Source organism: Mus musculus, chromosome 15 (assembly GCF_000001635.26).
Source record: "Mus musculus strain C57BL/6J chromosome 15, GRCm38.p6 C57BL/6J".
Classification (NCBI taxonomy): domain Eukaryota; kingdom Metazoa; phylum Chordata; class Mammalia; order Rodentia; family Muridae; genus Mus; species Mus musculus.
In genome coordinates, this window is record NC_000081.6 from 94,520,343 (window position 1) to 94,543,597 (window position 23,255).

General features: G+C 44.0%; 1 protein-coding gene across 2 annotated transcripts; it reads right to left on the reverse strand.

The window, feature by feature from the left end:
* Positions 1–2,297: 2,297 nt before the first annotated feature.
* Positions 2,298–23,192, reverse strand: Pus7l (pseudouridylate synthase 7-like). Of its 2 annotated transcripts, none has more exons than NM_172437.3 (9): positions 23,118–23,165; positions 19,711–20,632; positions 16,172–16,331; positions 13,142–13,334; positions 11,232–11,330; positions 9,114–9,195; positions 7,455–7,732; positions 5,449–5,502; positions 2,298–3,309 (listed from the first exon to the last, which is right to left on the reverse strand). In NM_172437.3, exons 2-9 carry the CDS (start codon positions 20,618–20,620, stop codon positions 2,977–2,979), a joined length of 2,109 nt encoding a protein of 702 aa, NP_766025.1. In that variant the 5' UTR covers positions 20,621–20,632; positions 23,118–23,165; the 3' UTR covers positions 2,298–2,976. The 2 variants fall into 2 exon arrangements, with proteins under 2 accessions (NP_766025.1, XP_006521607.1); XM_006521544.4 differs by having other exon boundaries at positions 2,341–3,309; positions 19,711–20,229; positions 23,118–23,192.
* Positions 23,193–23,255: the final 63 nt, after the last annotated feature.

Sequence of the window (23,255 nt, forward strand, 5' to 3'; positions counted from 1 at the left end):
CTCTCAGCTCAGCCAGCAGAGCACTTGCTTAGGGTGAGCAAGGCCGGGGGTTCACACCCCCTGACTGTGGTAATACAGCAAAACACCTCAAAGTTAAGACTGTTCACCTTCCTGGTCCTTACGCACCATTAGTCTCAAATGTAACCTTGGTAATTAAAACTAGAGCAAAGGTTATGCTTATGAAGCTATCATCAGTTGGTTCTTAAGACATAATAAGGTCCTTGGAATTAAAAAATATATTTCATACCAAATACTGTTAAATGGAACGACTTTCGGTATGCGTAACAGCTAAATAATGTTCTAGTTATGATGGATAACAAAGATATGCTTTTTGCTGGCTCCGTTTACTGTATGAGAAATATAAGCTTACAGTGCCACCTACAGGCCAAGACAGGAATATTGATGACAGCATGTTTTAAATGCTTGACAGGCTCTAAGAAATGCTATTTAAAAGAACACTAGGTTAAGTTTTATATAACTGATTTTCATATTTAATTCATAAAATATAATTTCACTGAGGGAATGAAAATATCCCTCCCCTCCCAAGTTTTGCTACTTTATAGAGTATCATTTCATTTTCAGTCATCGCTAAAATCATGAGGGCCACTTTAAAAACTAACGGTACCATAATATCCAACTTCATTTGTATTTTGAGATTGCTGAAGCAGCTGTAATGGGTTATCTCGATTGTCAATTTTAGGAGATTAGAGTCACTTGAAGACAACCACCCTCAGCACACATGTGAAGAATTATCCTGTTTAGAGGGATTGGGGCAAGAAGCCCCACCCACAACAGGCGGCGCCATTCCCAGTGCTTGGATCCTGGACTGTATAAAAAGGAGGATGTGAGTGACAAGTATCCCTGCTGTTCCCTACTTCCTGACTGTGGTGACCTGAGCCCTCAGGGATCCTGTTGCCATGACTTCTTTGCCATGACAGATTGCACCTTGGACCTGGGAGCCAGAATAAACCCTTTCACGTTTAAATTGCTTTTGTTAAGGTTTTTCCTGGCAGGAACAGAAAGGTAACAAAGATGATATGTAATATCATATGACATACCATGTAATATCCTATCATATATGGCCATTATATATATATATATATATATATATATATATAGTTATTACATTACACACATAAAATTGACATATATATGTGTGTGTGTGTATATATATGTATATATATGTATATATATATGTATATATATATATACATATAATTGAATACTCATCATCTTAATAGAATGCCATTTTCTTTTCTTCTCTTCCAAGTTGTGCCTGCAGACGTGTAACAGCAGTGGAGTTCCCGGCCTCTTCTCAACACACGGTACTTACATTAACTGATGACAGTGGTATCTGTGTTAATGTCCCCTCTGTTACTGTTGATCAGGAAGCACAGGGTCTTGAACAAACAGGAGCTGGGGCAGCTGGTCCCCAGTGGCTATGGGTTTTGTTTTTGTTTTAACATTCTTTTATAATTTTTTTTAATTGAAAGGATACTGAAAGAAATACAAATATAGCTGAGAGACTGCATTTGCTTAGCATATGCGATGCCTGGAACGGAGCTTTGTCTGCACTAAAATAAGCTTCACTGGTGAGCACGGCATGTGTCAAATATGTGTGTTGCTCCTCTAAAACATTTTCTAATGCTACTAAATGTGCATCAGCGACTATAGTAACTACGCTTGCTAACGATCTGACTCAGCTCATCTCACTTATGTTCTTTACGGGTGGACTTTGAGTTGACTTCTGATTCGCTCTCTAATATACAGAACCGGGGTCCTCGGCCTTCCTAACACTGTGACCCCTTAACACAGTTCCTCAGGCTGTGATGACCCCCCAACCATAAAGTTATTTTGTTGCTACTTCCTAATTGTAATTTTGCTACTGTTATGTATCATAAAGTAAATATCTGAAATGCAGGGTATCTGATATTTGACCCCCAAAGGGGTCATGACCCACACAGGTTGAGTTCCACCGATACAGAAGAAAATGCAGCAAAAATCACATTTTGCATTCCATAGAAAACTTTTGCTTCTTTTGGATTTTATCTCCTAGCTCTAATATTCCTTAAATGGGTATAATTTAGCATAGACATACAAAAATCTGCTGTTGCTGGTCTGCAATATTCCACACAGATTTTTAAATTTCATCACGATATATTACTGGCAATGAAATGATCATCGGGAAAAGTCTTCCTGGTAAATACGTCACCTCTCTACCTGAACTTAAATGATATCATGCTGTTAAAGATGACTTATGGTGTGGGACAATTAAAGCAAGCCAACACATTCCAAATGGACAATATGTTTTCTTTTTTGCAGCATAAAACATAGAGACAATTCGATAGTAACTCAAGAAATCGAGAATGTCTTTATTTTTCAAAGAGAATCACTACCATTTCCAATGTCGTTGGTATGTGTTAGAAATAGAACGTGGGTACCGACAGGAGTATAAAATCTGAGTTTTAGGTGGTAGAAAACAACAAACGGTTAGGAAAACAGGTAAAAAAAAAAACTAGTATAAAAATTTTAAATAAAATCTTCAGTATCTCATAAATACATTATGAGAACAGATACTGCCCTTGCACGGTGTCACACCAGCCACTTCGCGGTGGAAAGGAGGCAGTGCGGGAGAAAAGCACCGAGGTTTCGCCATCACCTCTCCAAGCAGCGCGGACGCTGTTCTCTCTCCACCTCTCAAGAGTGGCGTGGAGCAGCCCGTGCTCAGAGTGGTGCTCCAAAGACCTAGAACTTTCACGACCGGAGAAAAATCCCTGAAGCATGACCTTAGAGAGCACAGTCATATAGCTTTAAACTTAAGACACCGGTGCTTACGTTAATACATCACACCCCGACCTCTCAGGACACTGTGAAAAGTGAGGAGCGAGAACCGCGAAGCTCAAGGCAGAGCCCTTGGAACCGCGGCTACCCTTGCTTCCGAATGCCCCGCACGCGGTGACATCAGGGTGTGTGAGCTTAAATGTCGCCCTTCATCATTTCCCTCAGACAAACAGTAGCGTAACACGAAGCGTCAAGGTCGAAGGACAAGGACAGCGATGAGGCTGTATCATCGGAGTGGGGACCTTCCACTCGGGCCTCCTCGGTGGCGGGGTCAGGATGGACTAGTCGGTGTGACACGTTGCGGGGGTGTTTCACGATGTGCCTGTAGCATCCGGGTACGTTCAGCTTCAGGGCGGGCACCCTGAACCTACAGGCCTGCAGTCCGTCCCTGCTGAGGGCTTCTTGGTACCACCGCCCTACTTGGTTCTCCGGGTACTGAACGTTGTATCCAAGCACGGGCAGAACTACCTGGGAGGGGAGGGAGAAACCACGGCCTGTGGATTAGCCTTCAGAAAGATACGCGACCATATCTCTCACCTGTATGACTGGCCCCCAGCTTTGTAGAGACAGTGTCAGGCTATAAATAGGACAGCTGGCTTGTTTTGGGTGTTACCTAGGCTAGCTATAATGTTATCTGATAAAGAAAACAGCTAGCTAAAACCAAGCAGTCAGGAGAGCTGTGGTAATCAGCTTGCATCAGATATCACTGGGGGAACCGTAATTCAAAAACAAATTTATGTATCCAGTAAAGACCAACTCTCTGAAAGCACGCAAGCCTACAAGCGAAGTCTTCGGTGACACACAGGACAGTCTCTACTGCTAGCCCTGCTAACTTGGGTGACAATTTGATTCCTTCTTTTGAAAAGCAAACAGGCACCAGAGAGTATTTTTGTTTTGTTGGCTGCATGTCCGTGAGTAAAGCCGTGCTCCCTAAGGGTGGCCCCTCTGCTGACTTCTGGACACTACACTTCAATGTGAAAAGGTGTTTAGAAAAATGGGCAAAAGGCATCAAATGTATAAGCCAGGCACGTTAGGGTCTAGGTCAGCATGCAGAAGGCTGAAGCAGGGTATGAACCTAGCCTGGGCTACGGCTGGGCTTCTGAAACATGGTTCAACTGTAACCCTTATTATCCAAGAAATTTGTATGTTACCCTAGGTATGTAACTCTTTAAAATTGGCATAGAAGCCAGAAATTGGCTGGTAATAAATCATACAAGTTATATCTCAGGATGATTTTTTGTTATGCATATAACTCTGTCATTTATTAAAGACAATTATCATTAAATTATTAAAGAAATCTGCGTGCTAATGAGATTAATGCTGTTTATTTCATCGGGAGCATTAAATCTTGGCTGCATATTTGAAAGTGTGGGACAGAAGTGTCTTCAGTGTTTTCCAGAGTTGACGGATATCTGTATTCTACAATCCTCACCGCCAAGCGTGTTGCTTCACACATATGCAGACACATAGCACAGAATGGCAGAAGTATACTTAGAGCCATCTCAGAAACTGCTGAAAATTCCGTCCTAATCCCAGGTCAATATCAGCTGACTGTCGCTCTTAAAAGTCAGCAACCAGAACAGCAACTTTTAAAATCATGTGTTCTAGTGTGATACAGCCCAAGCATACGTTAACCTGATATTTACATGCTGACGGATGATGCTAGAAAAAGATTAAGTCCTTGTTTTCCAGAAGTAAGACATCCGTTTTTTGAAAACAGAAAAATTTTGTAAGTACAGTAAAACCTACAATGGTTAATATGTAATAGCCTGGAATCTGAGCTGAGGTGTTTCAGGCGACATCAACATCACCACCATCATCACCATCACTAACATCCTCCTCATCATCACCACCTGCATGGCTGAGCATGCAGTGCTCACAGTGCAGAGCCGTGTGTTGTGACGCAGAACCTGGTCTGCAGTGAGGTCACATGACACAACACTGGTGAACAGTGAACGCTTCTACAAACACCCTGGGTGCATTATGCGTTTGGTGTCTGGCTAACTTTCTGTCAGTGTGCACTCAGAAACCTCGGCTGCCACCGAAGGTTTCACAGCTCCCACGTTCCGCGGTGGGGTCATGGCCTACAGACTTAGAAGCTGGGGTGTAGGAAGGTCCGACAAAGGCCACATAGATGCTGTGCGGCACTATTTATGTGACATTTTACTCCAAGGGCAGAGCACGGTAAGACAAAATCAAAAGTAAATTGGTGATTCTCGTGAAGCAGGATTAGTGCAACCCTGGAAACAGGACTAACGGTCAGACGCTGGGAAACACTGGAGGGAGACGTGAACTCTGGGAAGTCTGAGTGAGACGTGAACTGCTCTTACTACAGGTCTCAGTGTTCGTATGATTATATCTGCTTATCAGAAGCAAACATAAATTAAACTTTTAGGATGTAAATGATAGCATAATAAATCTGTTATAAGCATAAATTTATCAAAGAAGCATAAGTCACTAGGATATAAATCATTACTTAATCTAAAAGTTACCTAAGAAGGGGGAGGGGGGGATCAGATTTGTCTCTAGCCGACAAGCTTATTTAAATCTAAGTGATAGTGACTTGTCACCACGTTTAAAGTGATAGTGACTTGTCACCACGTTTACCTGGTGCAGTGCATATGTGTGCGCTGACTCCTCTTCTTTGGTCACCAGATGAACCTAGTTTTATAAAATACAATGGAAATGAGTAGCTCCCAAGTGCTCTACCTACCTCACTGTTCCCTGACTCTGACTCACACACTGAATATACGTACACTCAAACACCATCTCTTTATAATCCCCATCTCCAGAGAAGCCCACTACATAAAAACAGACTGGTCCTTTCTGCATTGACTACACACTACTGAAGTGGGCAAGCTGTAGCCGTGGCCGCTGTGAGGTAAGGCTTTCCTCCCACACCAATGAATTATTGCCGAACTGAACGTCTGCTTCTGCAGAGCCAGCCCTGCCCTTCAGCCACCCAATCCCCAGGAAACAGCCATATTGTACCCAGGGTGCTGTTTGCCAGTATTTGTTTCAGAGAATGGTTGTAGGCGCCGTGGACAGGAAGGGAAGGAAGGAGGTGTGTGATATATGACGCTTAAAAAGCTTGGCTCACAGCATCACAGAGCAAGCCGTTCTCAGCTGGAGAGATGCTCGGCTGTGAGGAGAGCTTGCTACTCTTGCAGAGGTCGGAGTTGAGACATTTCGGTGCCTGAATAGATCATGGGTTTCAGAAGTTGGGCCGATAACTCCATGCTGGGTTCTCTTCTTATTAGTCTGAAGTAGATTTGTATTACCTGAAACTATTTGTAGATACGGAGTCCAGTGTTCATCTAGGTGAAGCTTTCTTTAGGCAAAGCTCAGAGTCGACCTTTCCTCTAGTTTTGAAGTGCTGGGCGTGATGTATCTCTATCACCTGACTCCTAGATCTACGTTCTGGTTCCTCCAGACCCGCTTAGACTCCTAGGTCTTTTTAGGTAAGCTACATTGGTGATTCCCATCTGGGCCTCAGCTCTCATTTCTATAGAATGGGAGTTAAAGGACTGTCTATCTGAAACCCTTTACTCCCCAAAACCTAACGATTTTACAGTGTTCGGGATGAAGTACCTACCGCTCAGGGCCTCGTCCCTGTTTTTAACCACGTTTTGAAACTGACTTAAGATAATGTCAGAGGAAAACTCTTTGTTCCTTTTGTTTTACACTACTATTTGAACTTTAAGAGAAGCACGGGGTTCGGCTTCACTAATTTAGTTCGAACTCAAGGAGGTAAAAATGCCAGCTGGACAGGGAAGAAATGGGAAAAGCGAGTTTTCTAGCATGCCATATCCTCATAGCATCATGACGGAACTTTCTTGGGGGGAAAGCAGAGAGGAAGCTGGAGGGCACATGCTGGCTGAGGAGGACGGGGAAGAGAGAGCACCTAGCTGAGGGGTGTGGGCGTGCCCGCTCTGGACGGCTCACTCTTGTTTTTAAGAGGACCGCCCTGTGCAGACCATGTACAGGGGTGTGTGTGTGTGTGTGTGTATGTGTGTGTATTAGGAAATGTGTGTGTATGTGTGTGTGTGTGTGTGTGTGTGTTTGGAAGTGTGTGTGTATGTGTGTGTGTGTGTGTGTGTATGTATGTGTGTGTATGTGTGTGTGTATGTGTGTGTGTGTATGTGTGTGTGTGTGTGTGTGTATATGTGTGTGTGTGTACATGTGTGTCTTTGTATTTATGTGTGTATATGTATGTGTGTGTGTGTATGTATATGTGTGTATGTATGTGTGTTTGTATGTGTGTGTATGTATGAATGTGTGTGTGTGTGTATGTGTATGTGTGTATGTGTGTGTGTGTATGTATGTGTCTGTGTGTGTATATGTGTGTATGTATGTGTGTTTGTATGTGTGTGTATGTATGAATGTGTGTGTGTGTGTGTATGTGTATGTGTATGTATGTATGTGTGTGTGTGTGTGTGTGTGTCTTTGGAAGTGTGCTCTTTAGGGGAAACTTTACCACCTTTTACTCTGTACCTCTCTCTGACTGTTTCTTTGCTTAGTAACATGGGTTGATTCTCAGTGGTCAGAAGGAGTCAAGCAAACAGAGTTACCATCCCCGGTGTGGCGAGTCACCTCAGGTGGCGGGTACTCACTTTACTGCTTGGGAAATGCTTGTCCGCATCTTCATCCGAGCAGATCAGGTCCCCCTCCACCACCTTGGGTCCATAGGCTGCCAGTCTGTAAGATGCTGCCTCGTTCCAAATCCTGCTACTGTATGCGTGGATGTAGAATATACGCATGGAATGGGGGAAGGAGAACCAGGCCCGGACACAGCCTTCCTCCGTCACTCCAAAGCGATGCAATGACTCCAGCAGCGCACGCTCTCGAACCCGGAACTCGGGCATCAGTGAAAGAGTGCCTTTGGCATCCTCTGAAATGAAGAACAAATCAGCCGTAGCCACTCCCACTGCAGAGCTGCTTGTGGGATGCCTTTCCAGGCAGCATAAATGAAAGGCAATCCTTTGTGGAGACACTGAGCACTACTGATTAAACCCAATTATGCTTGAAAAAGCTTGCTTTTTTTTTTAAGCCTTTCTTCTCGTTGAAAAATAAGAAATGGCAAATGAACCCAGCAATAGGAATGGCTGACCAGACCCCTTCACTTAGAGCAGAGTTAATCTAATTCAGAAGACTGCTAAACAAAAAGAACCCATCACCAAGGATCAAGTAATCGGGCCTGCTGGAGGGGTCTGGGAGTTCCTAAGGAAGAGTTGTGGACATCCAATGGAACATCAGCAGAATCAGCAGCAGCAATCTGTAGCCTAGCTAATGGGACGCTTTTTAAAATGTACACTGCTGAGCTCCAAACACCATATTCACGGAGGGCCTCGTGACTGGTATTTGATAAACGTACTGGGTACTTCTTGGGTGTGCTAAAGCTACAGAATCCTTGGCAGGAGACTCGCACTGCCTATGTGCACCTGTGAACGATTCTGTATATACACATCAGACTGAAGTGTTCAAAGTGGAGCCAGGAATACACAACAGCCCCTCAGAAACAATTCTAAGAAACTCGAGGTCGCAGACCCAGTCAGGGGCTGCGATGCTTGCTGGGGTCCTACTGCCATTGGTGGCCCCAGGTGTGAAGTGGACTCCCTGTTAGCTTAGGCTATCCCACTGGCCTGCTCCCAGGGACCTAGCAGCTGCTATGTCATCACCTCCTGCCAGGCGAGTACCTCACATAAAAGGGCCTCCAGCCACTCCAGATCCCTCTCTGCCTTCTCCTCTCCCTCTCCCCCTCCCCCTTCCCCTCTCCCTGCCCTTTTCTCTGTCTCCCTGTCTTCTTGTCTGTCTCTTTCCCCCTGCCATGTCCCGCCATGTCCCCCTTAGCTCTCCCCTCCCCCAATAAACCTCTCACACCAGTTCTGTTGCCTGGTATAAATTCTCAGGGGTACCTTGCTTGCCACAGCCTGCCAAAGACACCCCACTCCTCACTTGTGGTTTATCCTATCACCCCCTCTAGGACTTCCTATAGCGAAGGGAAATTCAGGAAGTACTTCCTGCCTCTCCTTACCCCCCAAGGTACAGTTAGGATAGACAAAACTCCAAGTGAGGTGGCCAAAATGAAGTACCTGTGTCGGGCTATAAAATGGCTCGCAACGCAAAGTCCTCCTATCCATCTCTTCGGTCTCTTTGGTCTCCCAGCTCAGCTGTTTCTGCTGTTTCTTAGTGTGTGCACTTTGGAGGAGAGGCCCGTGCGGGGCGTTAGTGTGTGCCTGTACTACTACAGATCAGTAAAGAAACCTACGTACCAGTTCGGAGAAAGTATTGCTTTGCTTTATTGACAGGATCATCCACGTCTTCTGGTGTAAGAAATAATTTTATGGCCTTCACCTGGAGAAATTAACCAAGTAAACCTGTTTTTAAAAATAACCGATTACGTTAAAAAAAAAAAAAAAGAGGCAAATTCTTGGGCATCCTTAAGGGGCTGAAAATGTTGCTGCAATTTCCTCCTTAAGCTTCAAACACTTCAGCTTCACATGTAGAGATGACCTTCGATACAAAGTAACATACAATGTAACAACCAAACTATTACATGGGGAAAGCGCCCCCCCCCCCAGCACTTCTGTAATCACATTTCCGTCATTCTTTTCTTTCTTTCTTTTTATTTTATGTATGTGAGGACAGCTCCCTTTTCTGCCATTTTTTACTCAGCTGAAATAAGAACACGAACACAAAGGCATGACGTAAACACACAGACTTGGCCAACGCCGGACGAAACCGGGAGGGAAGCAAGAACGCCAAAGCCTCTAGTTTCGCTTATATCCTCAGAGTACTTGAAGTGTTGGGTCTTACAAAACAAGCTATGGCTGGCAAGATGACTCGGTACATAAAGGCGCGTGCCACCAAGCCTGATGACCTGACGTCAGTCCCCAGGTCACACATGGTGGGAGGAGAACTGATTTTGGCAAGCTGTCCTTGACACTGGCAAAATATAATAGAAAGTGCCAACTTTCTATGATTTATCTAGGGCTCGGCAGTTAAGAGCACTGACTGCTCTTCCAGAGGTCCTGAGTTCAATTCCCAGCAACCACATGGTGGCTCACAACCACCTGTAATGGGATCTGATGCCCTCTTCTGGTGTGTCTGAAGTCAGATACAGGGTAGTCATATATGTGTGTGTGTGTGTGTGTGTGTGTGTGTGAACACTCTAATAGTTTATTTCAAACCAGACATATATATGCCATTTCTTTTTTGTTTTAATTTAGAAAGGTATCTACTTGGTTCCTGTCACTGTATCACTGTATGTACACTAGAACCTCTTTCCAAGAACATAGTCGGTGGGGCCAACCAGAGCAAGCGGGATTGTGGAGCAAGCAGAGTTCCTAAAAAATTCAATTCCCAACAACCACATGAAGGCTCACAACCATCTGTACAGCTACAGTGCACTCACATACATTAAATAAACAGATAAATCTTAGCACTGATCCAAACAATTGCTCATTAGAAGCTAATGCATCTGGTGCTAGTTAATTTCCTGTCAACTTGACACACGCCCAGATCATCTGGGAAAAGGGCGCCTCAACTGAGGAAATGTCCTCATCAGATTGGCCTGCTGACAAGTTTGTAGAGCATCTTCTTGATTTAATGAATAATGTGGAAAGGGCCTGTCTCACTGTAAGCAGTGCTGCTCTCGGGCAGGTGGCCCTGGATTACATAAACAAAACAAACAAACAAACAAACAAACAAACAAAAAACCAAGAGGAACAAGCCACGGGAGCAAGCCAGTAAGCAGCACTCCTCCAGGCCCCTGGTTCAGTTCCTGCTTCCAGATTCCTGCCCTGAGTTCCTGCCTTAGTTTCCCCTGGTGATGGACGATGTTTGAAAGCCAAGCAAACCCTTTCCTCCACAGGTTGCTCTTGGTCATGGTGTCCTGTAAACTGACTCACAGAATGTAAAGATTATCAAGGTTGTGCTGTAAGCCAGGAAAGAATATGTGGTGTGCCAGCTACAGGAACAGGCCTCCAAGTTGGCTCCCATGATGCCCTCCCTTGGTACCTATGCCTGCACAGTCCTCCCCCACATGTATCCAGTCTGGTGTATATGAGCAGAACTCAGCAAAGGTAGAGGTATGTCACTGCCTGATCTGTGGAGTTGTGAGTTCTTCTACAATGATTTTCTTATTCAGTTATAGATTCAAGCAATCACTGGTCAGGTCTGTCTTCTCAGACAAAAACTAAACACAAAGCTATTGTGTATACTCTGCTTTCCTGTAATGTAAATCCAAGAATACGGTAGCTGTCTAATAAATCTCCAATGATAGATACAAGGCATAGTATGTGTGAGCATATATGCGTGCACATATGTGCAGTAAGCATATGTAATAAATATGAACAACAGGTTAAAATGATATTTTTGAAAATTCTTACCATCTCATTCTTCAGTAGAGCCAACCCAATTTGGTCCGTTTGGATTTTCTGTCCTTTCCCAAATCTCTGTGGTCCATAGTAATTCACAAAACCTTTATTCTATAAATACAACAGAATATAATAAATCAGAGCTTCATAAATATAGTATAATCAATTCTCTCTCTTCATATTTAATTGAGAAATCTAGTAATCACCAATAATACAGACGGAGGTGTGCGAAGTGGATCGAGAAATATTCAACAGTGTCACCCCAGAAGGAGCAGGGAGCAAATTTAAATCCGCCTGGAAACCTTCAGGGCTATGTGCAAAGGGGAGAGAGGAGGGGGTGCGAGAGTCGAGGCCTGCCTGGGCTAAAGTAGAAAACCAATTTAGTGATAAATGGATAAAGCTTTAAAATTGCTTTCTATTTACATTACTGAGGAGTTCCTGGCATACACAACCTAACATGCTAAGCCAAAAAAGGTAAGGTGTACTGGGACAAACTGCACACCGGATCCCCGCCACGCCCCCACCCCCAGCTCTTCCTTGCTTTGGGATTCTGCTGCTGTTGGGAGACAGCAGGAAAAAGGTACAGATTTCTTCTCCCGCCCCATGGGCTGGGTTCCTTTATATTGTTCACTAACACAGTTCCTTCTGTCTCAGTTTCTTTCTCTGTTATTTCCTGGAGAGGGATGAAGATGTCACCTCTGGACGCCATGCTTCAAAAATGTCATGTTACTCAGAAGAAATAGGAAGAAGTTGGTCTGTTTGAAAACTGTGTGTGTGTGCGTGTGCGTGTGTGTGTGTGATGCATGGGCATCTGTGAGTTTCTTGAAAATTAAGAGTGCTCCATACACTTTATGAGAGGAGTAAACATTAGCTCAGCGGATAATCGTGACTGTTTACCAACTCAAGGCTTGTCATTAAAGGGTGTTAAGATAATTTTTTATCAGTACACCATGAAGGAGCTGTTTTCCACTTGTAAAAGTCAACTGCAGATAAGGTAAGTGTTCCCTGTATTAAACTTTGGCTTTTAAAAAGTTATCTCACATTTGTATAAACAGTGTGGTTAACCTTAGGATAATTGGGACAATTATTACATACAGTCAAAAGTGTATAGCCAGAGCTATAACTCTCTAAAGGAGACGCCAAGAAATCCTTGTTTTTCAAGCTGATCAACTTCTTTTCTCATTTAGAGATTTTTTTTTAAAGGTCTATTGTCTGGTAAAATGGCACGGTTGGCAAAACTCCCCATGCAGGCCTGATGACCTGACTGTGGTCCCTGGAAGCCACAGCGGAGGGCGAGAACTGACTCCTGAGAGCTGTCATCTGTGCAATGCACACGCACACACACAGACACAATAATACTAAGTAAATAAAAGTTTTAAAAGACAAAGCTGTCTAAAGTTAAGATCATTTCTAATGCGAACTTCTCGTTAGGCAGCATATTTTCATAAATACCAACGCATACCTCGTTATAAATGCTATCTGTCTGTCACTGTACACAGTAATCCTCTGTGTTTACGGAGAGATCATTTTTAGTAACAGTTTTCAGAAGAAAAAAAGTAGAATTTCTAGGTAGGTCAGTCATGAAAAACAGATTGCTCACAGATTACGCAATCTAAGGAGTGTTAGATACAAGTCAAAGCACACAATTTAAAGAGCTTTACTTGGAAGCTGTTAAATAACTAACACAGGGCTCTCTGGTGTTTTTCTGTCACCAGTGTGTACAATTGTGTTAAAAGTATGGATGTGACCAGGATCAAAATCAATATATCTCAATGTGGGCTGTGGGACAGAATCATTTTAAAATAGGAGTTACTTTTAAGCCCACATACATGTCTGCGTCCCTTCTGCTGGGGATTGGCACACACTGTCTCTCTTAATATAGAATATTTCAAGAAAACAATTTCAGAACTGGGTTTTCTCACCTTAACATTTTCTATTGCCTCCAAAATTCTCTCTGTCAGGTTTGCAGAATCATTGAGCTGATTTCTCAGGTGCCTGATGATAATTTCAAAGTGATTTCCCTTGAGCTGACCAAGTCTGAGACAATCGCCTACAGACCGAATATTGAACACATTCATTCTCTTCTTCTCAATTTCTTCTTTGATACTTTTCAACCTAGAAGTGATCAAGCACAGAAACAGTTAAATCTTAATTTACAGATTACATATTTAATACAGGCTTTAAAAGGAGAAACTCACCAGGCAAGTCCTATCAAAATATAAGTACCAAAGGTGGCTGGAGAGGTGGCTCAGTGGTTAGGAACACTGGCTGCCCTTCCACAGGACCTAGATGGATTCCCAGCACCTATTCGGGAGCTCACAACCATCTGTGACTTCAGCTCCAGGAGATCCAACGCCCTCTTCTGGCCTCCAAAGACACCAAGTTCCCAAGTGACGCAGACATGTATGTGGGCAAAACAGCCATGCACAATAAATAAATATGTAAAATGTTTTAGGGGAAAAGCCTTCTCCTTCATTCAAGCTGTCCCAACTTCTCTGTTTCCTTCTCAGGGTCTGTCCCGCCAAAACCCCACCAGCATCAGAGATTCTGTTTTGAACACTTCCTTACTCAAACTCAAACAACAATAACAACAAAAAACATATTTTAGAATCATAGAAAAAAAGAAAAAAAGTACAAATAGCTAGTATCAACTTTTCCTTAGGATGGAGTTGCCATCCCACTGTCAAAAATTCTGACCCAGAATTGTTCCTGGCTAAAAGAACTGTAGGGACAAAATTGGAAAAGAGACTGAGGGAGAGGAGGTCCTGTGACAGACCCAAATTGAGATCCAGTTCAAGAGGACACTCCAAGTCCCGACACTGTTACTGATGCTATGGTGTGCTTACAGACAGGGGTCTAGCATGGCTGCCCTCTGAGAGGCCCAACAAGCAGCTGACTGAGATAGATACATATACTTACACCCAACCAATGGATAGAAGCCGGGGACCCCTGTGGTTGAATTAGGGAAAGGCTGGAAGAAGCTGAGGAGGACGGTGACCCCATAGGAAGACCAGCAGTCTCAACTAACCTGGACCCCTGAGATCTCTCAGACACTGAGCCACCAACCAGGCAGCATATACTAGCTGATATGAGGCCCTGATACATATACAGCAGAGGACTGCGTGTTCTGGCCTCAGGGAGAAAAGATGCACCGAACTGTGGAGAGACTCGAGGCCCCAGGGAGGGGGGGAGGTCAGGCAGTCAGCCGGGGGGAGGGGGGATCCTCTTGAACCGGGAGGGGGGGGGAGGGGGGGGGAGGAGGGACAAGGAATGGGATGAGGAACTGCCTGAGGGTGGGAAAGGAGGGGAAATAATGACTGGACTGTAAGAAAACAAATAATAATTAATAATAATAATAATAACAACAACAACAAAACTGCCTAAGTGATTTGGTAGCATGCTTACTGTCCCTCTCAATATATTTCTTGATTTCTAGATCGGCTAGGTGCTACTACTTGAAGAGTCATTGAAACTGCACACCCCGGAGCGAAATCAAAATAATCTCGACTCTCTTGCTAGGAACTAATGACAATATCTATTGCCTTTGGGCGTTAAAACTCAGCCTTTGTCTTAGCAGTATGATATCTGAATTCCTTCCTGTCATTCAGACCCCAAGCCAAAATAATAACCACTTCTATTCACAGGCCTGAAAAGCATCTCTGTGCAAATAGCGTGTGCTTAAATAGCCGGGCGGTGGTGCACAGGCCTTTAATCCCAGCACTCGGGAGGCAGAGGCAGGCAGATTTCTGAGTTCGAGGCCAGCCTGGTTTACAGAGTGAGTTCCAGGACAGCCAGGGCTACACAGAGAAACCCTGTCTCAACAAACAAACAAACAAACAAACAAACAAGCTTATGACCAAGTAGTGAAGTATGGAGAGCGTATCCAGTTAGGATGGATTCCGACGCACGACTCGGCTTTTGGAAGTTTAAGGGAAGTATCCAAAGGTCGCAGACTAAAGTACGAGAATGTTAACCACAGCATTGATAGAGAGGAGCTGGAGAGGATCTCTGGTTTTAAAACTAGGGACAGGCTCGATTTAGTCTTCTACAGAAATTATGTTGAAAATCTCTCAACATAAATGCTCATATCACTTTATTATAGAAACAGTAACCACAGAGGTAGTAGTAGTTGCTGTATGATTCTCATATCTGTGATGTGCACACTCTGAAAAGCATCGTGGAAACGACAGATTAAGTGTTTAATCTGTAGCTATTTTTGAGCAGTGCGGGCTTTTGTGAGCTGCTCCCTCTCGGCTTTCTAAATCTCAGTGAAGAACACATATTTCTTTTAAAATGACAAGATTACTAACGAAACCTTTTTTTTTTTTTCACTGAGAAGTGAAATCTGAATCCAAAGCATTCTATTTAATAAGAATATATTTTAAACGTACGGGCTTATGATAAAAAGCACTATCATAACTAAGGAAAAAAAGATTTATAAACTTTTTATGTCTTCAATTACACTTTTCTGAATGCACGTGCATATTTGAACATAGTATCAGTATTTCTAAACAATTCAATTTATAAACAAATCTACCACTTGTCAGTTTCTATCCTAAACTTTCCTAATTTTTGTAAGATTTTTTTTCTTTTATTTATGTGTGTTTGTGTGAACGCATGTCTAGAGTGAGGGGCCAGGATAGGACACAGAAGGACACTGGCTCCATTGGAGCTGGACTGCAGGCAGGTGTGAGCCTCCCCACACGAGCGCTGGGGACTGAACTTGGGCCATCTGGAAGAACAGGAAGTGTTCCAAATGTCTGAGCCACCTTGCCTGTCCCAAACTTCATATATGTGCTTACATACATGGAAGACAATTATTTTATTAATGTAGAATGTGCTGTTTGGTGCATAATCAGTTAATTAACACTGGCAGTAAAGATAAGGTGGTCCCAATATTATTTTGAGTGTTAACCCTATACTTTACCAGAAAGCAACACTGTATTTATTACCTCTCCGGAGTCACTTTTTTAACAACCATCGATTGATAGGTGATTGCTCTCTTGTCTTTAAGGCCCGCGTAACTGAAATCCGAAGGAATAACACCAAGTTTGACGGCTAATAAGCCAATTGCTTCGAACGTCTCCAGATTTTCCTTTTGCAGGGTAAAAGCTGAAACAAAGTCATTCTAGATTACAAAGAAGGCATCGTTCATAATCACATTCTTCACAAACTAACAGGTTAAAATAATAGACCTAATTATTAATAATAAAAGTGTGCTTTAAAGGAAATATAAAACTAGCATTTTCAGCTGCCATTTCAAAACATTTGTTGACTCTCTGAAGGTGTGAGTTAAAAATCCACATCCTGGGCTGACAGATCCACCTTCTAGTCTCCACATGAATCACCGGTCAATAAAGAGCTGAATGGCCTATAGTGGGAGAGAATGGGCGGAACTTCCGGGAAGAGACAGGCATTCTGGGAAGGAAGCAGCTATGGGAGATTCGCCACCGAAACTTAGAGGAGGTTGTTGCAGTCCATTTTCACTCATATATCCTACATTCCAACACACAAGACTCCTGATTGGTTGCATTTCTGTTCAATCTTCCGAATACAATAAAAGCAGTTCTGCCTCAGGTTCCAAGTGCTTATATGAACAGATCAATAATCGTTAATACAAAGCAGAATGGTGGTTTCTGGGAACTGAAAGGAAGGCGTGATTATTCAATTGACGCTGACGTCAGAATAGGAAGGTGCTAAGATTCAGGAGATGAATGGGGACAGTTGGTCCATGACAATGGTGGGCTGGAGAGACCGATCAGCCATTAAGGCTAGGCTCTCAACCAAAACCCTCAGGAATGGATAAAATGGTAAATTTTACATAAAATATATTTTAAATGTTTAAATGTAAACATTTAAAGCAGCGGTTCTCAACCTTCCTAATGCTGTGAGCTATAAGCACAGTTCTCATGTTGTGGTGAGCCGGACCCGGTAAGATTCTTTTCATTGCTACTTTATAACTGCAATTTTGCTATAGTTATGAGTCATGATGTAAATATATTTGGAGAGAGAGGTTAGTCAGAGTGGTCCTAAGCCACAGGTTGAGACTCCCTGAGTTAAAGGATAGTAAAGTTATTACATAAATACATAGATAGGTGTATGAACACATGAAGGCAGAGATATTTTTATACGTGATATTTTGATTCTTATAAAAGGTCACCTAAGCAAAATTGCTCATTTTGCATTCATACACCGATATCATCATATTGGCCTCTTGGTGAACCATTAATTCTAACTTCAGGAAAACTAACTAATGCATAAAAAGATTCTTAGATCTTGACTCATTAACCTAAATCACTGGCACTGTTTCCAGTAGTATAAAAAGTTAGAAGCCCTAGGAGGAGACGTAAGGATCTCCCTGGGAAGGGAAATAGACTAGATTCCAAGGAGGGAGGCTGGGGACTGGTGGGGGTGGGAACAGAAGAATCAGGTGTGTGTTGGAGAGGGGGATACTGGGAGAAATGACTGGAACTGGGGAGACAAGGTGGAAACAGTACAATGGAAAGTTCATAGACTCTATGAGGGTGACCCTAGCAAAAACTTCTAGTAATAAGAGCCTGAACCCGCTATCTTCTGCAAGGCCTCAAATGGAGGGACCAGGACACCAACCCAGCCACACAACCTTTGACCTACAGTTTGTCCTGTCTGCAGAGTGTTCGAGGACCGAGCAAGCGGAACCATCACAGTGACCATAGAGACTTCATCTCGCAACTGATGGGACCAGATGCAGAGCCCCCACAGCCAAACATTAGGTGGAGCTTGGGAGTCGTGTGGAGGAGTGGGAGGAAGGATTGGAGGAAGCAGAGGGGTCAGGGTCACACACCGTGAGACCCCAGTCCACAGAATGAACTGATTGCTACTCAAAGGGACTCGCAGAGATCAGGTAGACTATAGGGGTCCGACCGACCTAGGTCCACTGGGTGTGTGTTACGGTGGGGTAGCTTGGTGTTCTTACAGGAATGCTAACAGTGGGAGCGTGACTGTCCCTGACTCTTTGGCCTGCTTGTGGACCCTGATCCTCCTACTGGCTTGCCTTGTCCATCCTTGATGTGCCTAGTCTTACTGCAGCTTATTATGCCTTGTTTGGAAGATGTCTCTGGGAGGCCTGCTCTTTTCTGAGAGGGGTAGATCTAGAAAAGAAGGGGGGTGGTTAGAGACTAGGGGGAAAGAAAGGAGGGGAAACTTCAGTCATATGTAATATATGACAGAGAAATAAATAAGCCTTAGAGCTACTTAAATCATGCAATCCCTTCCTATAAATCCGCAATTCTTCCTATACATCAGCAAATCACTTTAAATCGGCAATTCTCTTCCTATACGTAAACCTACCTTTACTTTTCCTTCAAAATAGATTAACTCGTTCATAGTATCGTTTTTTTCCCACGCTCACCTTTGTGGATGCTGAGCTTTAAGCATATGAAAGATTTCCCGTGTCCAAAGTGTTTAACGATGCCTTACGAAGCTGGTGTCGGAGATCAGCCTCAGCTAAGTGAGGTCATGTCTCAAGAAGAGAAGCAACAGCTAGGGGTGCAGCTCGGGGTTAGAAGGCTTGCCTTGCATGCACCAGGTCTTTAATTCGGCCCTGACCTGTCACCTGTGTCTGAGTGAACTGCTGCTATGCAAAACCAAGCCCACAGCACTTCAAATTCGAAGGGCTCGCTCACACCAGAATCCTGTGAGGCACGGTTCTTTCCCTGTGCCGTTTGCATGTGTGCCTACTGTTGAATGTCTGCTAGATGAATTTATAAGACATGCTCACTGGAAACACTTTCTATCCCTCAAGTACCATATAGTGACCAATGAACCCCAGACCTGTCCTCTGACATTTCATCGGATCCATTCAGCCTTTGAGAGACCTTATAGCCCTTAAAGCAGGAATTCTCAAGATACATTCTCCATGCCAGATCGGCAGGAAATGCTGCCTGGGGGAAACTGAGGAACTTCCACTCTAAGCCTTCTGAATCTGAAACTGAAACAGAACTCAGAAAACAATACGGCAGAGGGGTTACAATACTTGCTGAAGTGTGAGCACCCCTGCCTGATAAGACAAGTGTGTGTGTGTGTGTGTGTGTGTGTGTGTGTGTGAGAGAGAGAGAGAGAGAGAGAGAGAGAGAGAGAGAGAGAGAGAGAGAGAGACGGGGAGCATCTTGCACTTTAGAGTCTCTCTTCCCTTTCTAAGCATGGCAATAGAGCCGTCTCACCTCCAAATGCTTAATCATGGTTGACATTATTCTGAAAACAGGAAAATCATTACTCTCAAAACTGCTCGAGCACAAAACAATCGCGTCAGCTTTCCACACCCGTGACTGTTCGGTATAGATGCCGTTTTATGAAATTCGTTTTCACACTGACCATACAAGGCAAGGCTTCATCTTTCCCCCAATCAGTCAGTCCATATAGTCTTTACACTAGCTCTATGACCAGGTCCCGTTATTCAAATGATCCACCGTTCACAAATTTTACACAAGGAAAGGATGAGTTACTAAGTTACCTGTGTACACAGCTTTTCCTCTCTCGCAGCCTTCCGGGTGAGATCTCTTCCCGCGTGCTTTTTCCCGGAATCTTACAGTTATGGCTGAGTCTGGGTTCCCAGCACTGTGGTGCTGCCCGGGAAAAGATTTGGTTTCCACCAGGTTTCCGAACTTCTTGTTGAGAAAATGGTGCACAGCCTTCCTGTGATCCTTGTTCGGATCCGGCTTAAAGGTAAACTTGGAATTTTCTTTCTTTGCGTCCAAATATTTGAAAAAGCCAAGAGCCTCCTCTTCCGACACCAGACGGCAGAGTTCTTTACACTCACGGTTTGGTTTTACAACAACTTCACCCTGGTTTCCTACGGTGATCAAAAAAGGAAAGGCCTGCCTCACAGCACTGTGCAGAACAGCTCTGCGGTTTTTGTCAAGGATCTTGCCTAGGGACAATTCAGGAGATGGCTCAGTTAATTCAGTTTGTGAATTCCACATCCTTTTGATGTCACAGGCAAACTGACCCAGCGATGTGTGAGTTTTCTCATCTAAAAGTGAACGTAATAAATCAACACTTTCTTCTTCACATTTAGAAGTCACACTGTTGACACTGTTTTCTTTCTCGGAGTCAGACTGATGGCTCCGGTCACCATCCGAGCACCCGGGCAAGTCAGCAGCTCCTTCACTATTTTTATGTTCTAAGGATACATTCTGAATATTTAACTTTGGCTTCTTGACAGAATTGCTCGGTTCAGATTGTATTTTACTAATTTCATAGAGAGATCCATCGGTGGCCTTACTGACTAACTGTCCCTGTTCATCGATCTCGATAACAATGAAGTCACTGGGTGAGGTTTTTATGCTGCCCTGAAAGCCCACGTGATCGTTGATGAAACACAAGGAGTTAAACCTGATGCCACCATCTGTGTCCTCTGCCATCCTTCACGGTGCCTACAAGAGAGACCGCACACTCAGCTACCAGAAACGCTTGCAGATAAGAAGAATCAAAGCGGTCTCCAAGATCCACTCAGTTCTCTCCCTCTCAAGTCTATGCTCCCTAGAAGACACTAACTTATTTTATGGTTCGACTTGCCTACAGCAAGCAGAGTTGACAGGCCAATTTTGTGACCTAAGTAGCAATTTGTATCTTGATTTCCCATTCACTCCAAGCTCCTATTATCCAGAATTAAGATGGGTCAATTTGGGGTTGGAGAAATGTTGCCTTAGCAGAGGACCACAAGTTCAGTTCCCCAGCACCCACATGGCAGCTCACAAGCATCCCTAACTCCATGTCCTGGCATCTATTGTCCCTTTCTGACCTCCACCACCCACCAGCCCCCAGGCACACCCATGGTGCTCATTGATACATATACACAAAGCACGTATGATAAAATAAATAAGCCTACTAAAAATGTTTAAACTTGTCAGGAGGCGCACACTTTTAGTGCCAGCCCTTGGGAAGCATAAGCAGGTGGATCTTTGTGAGTTCGAGGCCAGCCTGGTCTACAAAGCAAGTTCCAGGACAGCCATGGCTACACATAGAAATACTGTCTCAAAAAGAAACAAAATGCACAGCTACACAGAGAAATCCTGTGTCAAAAACCTGTCTCAAAAGCCGGGGCGTGGTGGCGCACGCCTTTAATCCCAGCACTCAGGAGGCAGAGGCAGGCAGATTTCTGAGTTCAAGGCCAGCCTGGTCTACAGAGTGAGTTCCAGGACAGCCAGGGCTACACAAAGAAACCCTGTCTCGAAAAAAACAAAACAAACAAAAACAAAAAACAACAACAAAAAAAACCGTCTCAAAAACAGACAAAATGTTTATATTTGCCAGGTGGTGTGATATACACCTTTAATTCCATCTCTCAGGAAGCAGAGTTCAAGGGCAGCCTGGTCTACAGACCAGGGGATAGCCAGAAGCCAGGGCTATACAGAGAAACCCTGTCCTGGAAAAACAAACAAACAAAAGTTAAAAAAAAAACAAAAACATAAAATGGGTCAATTTCAAGTTTATCTGAAAAATAGTATCATTAGACCTACAAAGAAGGGAGAAGAAAATAGGACTGTTGTTACAATGATTGTCATCCTCAGAACCTCAAAATCTCCTGGAGCAAACTTCAGAGACTGTGGTAGTGTTTTTATACATTGGAAATTAGATCACGAAGAAGGATAAGAAAGGAAAGTCTATAATAAATAGTTACGTGAACTTCTCTGTACACTTCAAGGTCGGATAAGTCAGTCCTGGTCCCTCATCTTGTTCTAAATTCTCTACAGGAAAGATACAAACATCTCAAGCTAATGAAAGGGAATTTCTACCAAGTCACTGGCATAGAAGAAAAGAAAGTCTCATGGTGTTTTCTTGGAGCAGCGGCCCAAGGCCAATTCTATAGGGAATGAATCACAGTCCTCACACAATCTACTCTCTCCACGACACACGGAGCCCTGAGAGAGCAGCTTCACTGCCTAGCTCTTGTATTTCCCAGACTTTACAAGTAATTGATCATCTACATCCTCAGACATTTTCACCCACCAATAATCTAATCTATAGGATTCATCTATAAGCTTTAGGAACCTGTTTTCTTTTCTTTCACACACACACAAAGAAAAAAACTGATTTAATTTCCTGTATAGCATGACTAGCTAATGTGTTCATTATTTACTGTCCATCTTCTTCAACTTAAAGTGTCAGTTCCACATGAGCCAGAATTCTGACTAGCCCATATTCAGAACAGCACCAAGGACATAGTAGGTCTGCAGTAGATACTAGTTGAACAGATACAAGTAGAACACAGTAAGAGCGTTAATGGTGACAAGAAAGAAAGAAGTGTTAACTTTTGTCTATGATAATCAGGAATGGTATATAATAAACTGCTACTTGACTTTGGAAATAGTTCAAGAGACAGAAGCGGGGTAGAAATACCACGTGCAAGTACAATCAAGACGGGCACTGGGGGGGGGGGGGGGAAGGGGGAAGCCCTGACACAGAGCAGAGGGGATAGGGAGAATACAGCTGAAGTAATGCTGACAAGGAAAGATAGTGAACACCCTGTCAAAGGTTGGCATCTGCCCCCGTGGAGTTGTTTCTAATGGCAGATGGAAATCAGCAGTCAGCTCTGACCAAGTCCACAGGGGTCCTCGGAACCCTAGGGATTGTTGGAAAAGAAAGACCATAGGACGGCTTTCCAGGCTACACGTGGGGACAGTGCAGCACGAAGGCATGGCAGTCAAGCAGCTAGTCAAGAGGCGGGCAGACAGGGCACGTGGGGGCGAGGGTGGCAAGAGCTCCTCCTCCGCTCCGCGGGGCGAGCCGAGGCTGCAGAGGGACTCCCACCCCAACCCCACCCCGCTCCCTGGGCGCCGCCACCACGCCTCCCTCCCCGGTCCAGCAGTCTTGGATCCACCGGTGACCCGGCATCCTAATAGACTCTGTGAGCTCTACCTCGCTTCCGTGAGAAAGTGGTCCGCCGAGTGACACAGTGCGCATGCCCAGAAGCCTTTCCGCCGCCTAGCCTCTTACAGGGACATTTAAAGGGACAGGCTCCGGTTGGTGTAGCTCTTCCCTGGGTGGAGCTCGGGG

Excerpts from the sequence above, each read along its gene's own strand:
- Pus7l (NM_172437.3), bottom strand. The coding sequence starts at position 20,620 with ATGGCAGAGGACACAGATGGTGGCATCAGGTTTAACTCCTTGTGTTTC. Across the intron at positions 16,332-19,710 it reads AGGAAAAGCTGTGTACACAG|CTTTTACCCTGCAAAAGGAA; the intron begins GTAACTTAGTAA and ends ACTTTGTTTCAG. Across the intron at positions 7,733-9,113 it reads GCAATACTTTCTCCGAACTG|AGGATGCCAAAGGCACTCTT; the intron begins GTACGTAGGTTT and ends TCTTCATTTCAG.